This window comes from Cornus florida, unplaced genomic scaffold (assembly GCF_030987335.1).
Source record: "Cornus florida cultivar Cherokee Brave unplaced genomic scaffold, ASM3098733v1 CherokeeBrave_3.0.0_Hap2_Chr09, whole genome shotgun sequence".
Lineage (NCBI taxonomy): Eukaryota > Viridiplantae > Streptophyta > Magnoliopsida > Cornales > Cornaceae > Cornus > Cornus florida.
Window position 1 is genome coordinate 83,891,480 of NW_026775579.1, and position 5,169 is coordinate 83,896,648.

The 5,169-nt window shown below is 31.7% G+C and overlaps 1 protein-coding gene across 1 annotated transcript; it reads left to right on the forward strand.

The window, feature by feature from the left end:
- Nucleotides 1–1,322: 1,322 nt before the first annotated feature.
- LOC132273016 (uncharacterized) lies at nt 1,323–2,832 on the forward strand. The gene is made up of 2 exons (XM_059774058.1): nt 1,323–1,448; nt 2,503–2,832. The coding sequence occupies exons 1-2, from the start codon at nt 1,323–1,325 to the stop codon at nt 2,830–2,832; spliced, it is 456 nt and encodes a 151-aa protein (XP_059630041.1).
- Nucleotides 2,833–5,169: the final 2,337 nt, after the last annotated feature.

The window sequence follows — 5,169 nt, forward strand, 5'->3', positions numbered from 1 at the left end:
TCTAGGAAACCAATAATTTATAGCATGCTTATTAATTAGTGTGTTTATTGAAAGAAAAAAAAACATTCTAAAATCATTATTTATATCAAGAAAAATGATGGTCGGGCTGATGAGCCTAGCCAAAGTGTTGGGCCGAGCAAACCAAGACCATTGGGGGACTAGGGATTTTTTTTTTATCTAGATAGCACGGTATTTAGATCAAAGAATTTAAAAAAAAAAAAAAAAAAAAACCGGTTTAAGTTTGAATGTGAAATTGACTTGAAAACAATACTCTAAAAATCAAATCATTCTTTTTCAAAACAGAATTCTAATCTTGAATAATAAATACCCATTTAAGAAAAATATTAAATCTCTTAAGGTATGATACTTCACGACAATTATAGGTCATATCATATTCAAGGACTAGGATAATCTCGGGTACCATACACATGGTAGCTAAGAATAATAATTAAGAAATTTTTTCTTTAAAATATTTGATAACAGGAAGTGTAAAAGAGTTATTTGTCAATTATGGTAGTATTGACATTATTTGAAAAGAAAAACACTTAAATTTTCAATAATCAACACCCCAAGAAAAACGATATACTTTAAGAATTTCACACCCTATTTGTCATTTCTTTAATTTCATAATAAACACAGAGTTATTTGTCAATTGGCATAATTTGAAAAGGAAAACACTTAAATGTTCAATAATCAACACCCAAAAAGAACGATATTATAAGAATCTCACATCCTATTTATTATAATCATTTATTATTTTCATAATAAACACCATATGTTGAGAGTATTAAATTGGCTAGATTTTTTTTTTTTTTTAAAAAAGGAAAATAAAAATCCAAAGCCTTACATGTCATTAACAAGCATTAATTAAATCATGATTTACACTTTTCCCCAATTAATAAGGTTTTGTCACGAAAATATTACAATTAAGAACGAAAGGACAAATCGTGTGCCACATTTCCTACTATATTATGTATATATATATATATATATATATATATAAAGATACATACACCTATGTACTTTATGAAAAGTTGGAATCAGATCATAGAAAATGTGGTCCCTCTAACTAAATCCCAAAAACCCACTAACGAAGAGGCGACGAGGCGTGAGTCCATCGCAACCGACACGTGTCGTTGGCCCACAAATAAAGGCCCTTCGAGAACCGTCAACAGCCGGTAGCCAAGCCCCATTTCCTTTATAAAGAGAGAGAGACGCACCGCCGTACCCGCATATTGTTTCAGGTCTGCGGCAGTGTTCATTCCTTCTTATCCAGCGGTACACACACAGTCTCACACACACACACATTAGCTCAGAAGAAAATGACAGGGGTTCTAGAGAGAGAAGGAGGCGTGACCCTCGATGATTTGAAGCTGAAAATGGCGGATTTTGCTAGGGAGAGAGACTGGGATCAGTTCCATAGCCCTAGAAATCTTCTCTTGGCTCTGGTATTCTTTCCTTTTAAACCCTAATACTACTAGATACTACATATACCCATTGATGATGATATATATATATGTATATATAAATATAAATATATACACACGTCTATGGCTTCCCTCTCTCTCACAAACTCATACACGCACACTCGTTTGGTTTCTTACTTTCTCCTATACCATTCACTGGTCTTGGCCACAGATCAAATACCTGGAGGTCTGATTTTTCATTGTGCAAATGTAGACTTTGAAAGGGTAAAGACAGGGTCTAATTTATGGCTCGCTTTCTCTCGTCTGATTTGATATACAGATATTGCCCGTTAGACTATGTTGACTGGTTAATTGGTTTCTAGAAATCCGATTTCTTCCCATAGAGTGCTAGAGGAGAGGAGAGGAGAGGAAAGGAAAGAAAAGGAAATGGACAGAACATAACAGCCAAAACCCTGATGGTTTTTGATTGGTTTCATCTCTCTCCACATTTATAATGATTTTCTTGATTACCCATAAATGATTTGTCCAGAAAATCTGATTCTTTCATTAAATTTTTGAGGGAAAGTGGCAATAAATGTCCTGTTTGGTTTAGTGGAAAGACCAGCCATTTACACCATTTTTTTTGCACATTTAGGGCCTTCTGACTTGGTTTTTCTAGGTTGAGAAAACCAAAAACAACTTCAGAGGCATAAAAGATTCAATTTTTATATTCTTGATCTTCTCTTTTTTGTTGGCTTGCAAACTGTGGGTAATAATGGGTTATTTTACATTTGTGAATTTTTAGATCTCTCTTCAGTACATAGTGGAGGACACAATAGTAGGATCACTGTGATCATAATAAAGAGTTCAAAATTTAAGACCCAACAAACTAATACTGTTTGTCCTTCACAATGAAGCCACTGCTTCCATTCTTCCTGTGCTATATTGATGTATATAAATCTTAATATGTATGTTGTATGTTTCTGTACACAAAAAGTGATCAAATAAGGCTTTTTTTTTGGTTAAGCCACTTGCTTTTTTTTTTGCTATTTTGATACATATAAATCTGTGTGTGTGTGTGTATGTGTGTTTTTAGGTTGGGGAAGTGGGAGAGTTGTCCGAGATCTTCCAGTGGAAAGGAGAGGTCCCAAGAGGGCTGCCAGGTTGGGAAGAAGAGGAGAAGCAACACTTGGGTGAGGAGCTGTCAGATGTGTTGCTGTATCTGATCAGGCTCTCTGACATATGTGGTGTTGATCTTGGTAAAGCTGCTCTTCGCAAGCTGGGGCTTAATGCCATAAAATACCCAGTTGGGGTCTGCAAGGGCTCATCCAAAAAGCACACCCAAATCAACACCATGGACAATGACAATGACAATGACAATGGTGTTCTCACCAAAAGCAAGGTCTCTGATGATAATGGTGTTTGATCTTCTTTTATTTTGTGTCTGCTGGCCTTCTCTTGGACTCATTAACTTCTTTTTGTTCTTATCTTAATCATTAATGCTATATCATATGCTTGTCTTTTGGGGTATATTGGTTTCCTACTTTTGATGCCTCTTTTGTATGTCTTGTTATGTCCATATTTAGAACTCCTTCCGGGTCCTATATAGGACATACATTGTTTCCTTTTAGTGTTACTAATATGTCACTTTAAACTCCAAGAATATATATACGGGAAGACGTGAAATATGTTGATTGAAAAAAAAAGTTAAAGAAAATTAATAATTATTTTGGGACAGATTAAAAAAAGAAATTGATAAATATTTTTTGAAAATAAACAAAAGTTTGACACATATTTTTGGGACGGAGTGAATGTCGTAGTACAATGAATTTGGAAAATGATATTTTAGCATTTCCAAAATTTTAATTTAGGTTCGAGAAGTATTTTTTGAGCCCCAAAATGACATTGATGAGTATTTGTTGTTATATAGTGGAAGTGGAGGGGGAAAATATTTGTCTTTTTTTTTCTTTTTTTGGTTCCATTATTTAATGTGGTTGAAGCTACTGTTTTCATAGTAGAGTACGAGTGATTAGAATAGATGGAATTTTTTAATAAAGAGCATCAATTATTTGAGAGGAAATGAAAGAAAAGGATGATGATGGAGAGGAGGAAAAAAGAAGAAATGTTTTGTCTCTTTGTTATGAAAAAATAGAAGCAAGATGGGCAATGACTGAGGTTTTTGTTTGGTAACTGTTTAAAACTTTATTTAATTAACTTTTGACTGTGAAAATTATTTTCTTAAAAGAAAAAGAAAAAAAAAAAGGAATCTTAATACTGGGACGACAGTTTTATGTAATTCTTCCAAAAACTGTGTTCTCAAAAGCTATTGGAAACTGTAAATTTTTTTGTCCGTGATAATTTTTTTTCAGATTATTAATCCAACAGGCATTATTTCTATGTAATCAACTTTGCCTTTGTTTTTGTCCTTTGGTTTCTTTCAATTTCATTGCTGCGCCGGCCATGGCAACGGGCCGAGTTGTGGTGGGACCGTTGTTGCCGAGTTGTGGTGGGTTTGATTAAATATTATTTGTCTTGTTAGAAAAAATTTCATATTAATTTCGTCTTTAATTTGAGTCAGATTTGTAATTGGTATATCCTCTTCGTTTCTATTTCCTTCCATTTACTTTATTTAATTACGGCGCAGGGGCGGGTTATGTCACTTTTATTATTTATTGAAAAAACTAATTTAATGTGATTACATTGGATTAATAAATAAGTTGACCCAATTTTTAAATTACAAAAAAATTAAATATTAATATATTAAATACATTTTCTGCAAAGCAACAATGGTCTTAAAAATATTAAAAATATATATTTTATATATATAAATTTTTTTTAAGTATATATATAATCGGGACGAGTTCATTACCGGATTCGAATTTTCAATTATTGTTCTATGTTCGTCTCAAATCCATTTAAAGAACTACCAATTCATCTCATTAGAAACGGAGGGGGGCGAAAACCCACCGGGAAAATTGCCATCCCGTGTGAATGGGGTTGTTGGCTAACTTCGCTTGAGCCTAATTTTCTTTCTTTCTTTTTTTTTTTTTTCTTTCCGCTAAATCTTGTGCCTAATCTTCTTGTTTATGGAAAAATAATAATAATAAGCTGAAACCAATTTTAAGAAGACTAAAAATGCTAGAGGGTATTTTCAACTTTTCATGTGAGCTTTATATTCTTATTCGTTAGATTAAAATTGTTGATGTACTTTACTATTGGTCCCAATGAATGAAAGTACAAGTTTCCTGTGAGAAATTTGGCTTTTTAGTATTTAGAAAAATAGTTTTTAAAAATACTGTTAAAGCAAATTAATTTTCAAACAGTTTTAGTATGATGAAATAAAAGAAAGTAAGTTATTGTTTCATAAATTTTGAATAAATTGAGTGTGTAATAACGAAATAAAGATCCAATTTACAAGAATAAGTGTCACTTAAACACATTAAAATTTCGAAAGACGTGTTCAGACTTACAAAAGAATAGAAAAAAAAAAAAAAAAATTCAATTAATGATTAGCATTGAAAATTTCAGTAAAATTTTAATATTATAATTTTCAATACAATCAAGACTTACAAAAGAATAATAATAAAAAAAAATCAATTAATGATTAGCATTGAAAATTTTAGAAAAAATTTAATATTAGAATTTTCAATAGTTGATTTTCAGTTTTACAATACTTAAAAAATTTGGACCAAATAACCTAAGATATCTTTATTTATTAAGTACTTCTTTTCTATCTTCCTTACTTTTAAATTAGGTGGTGCAC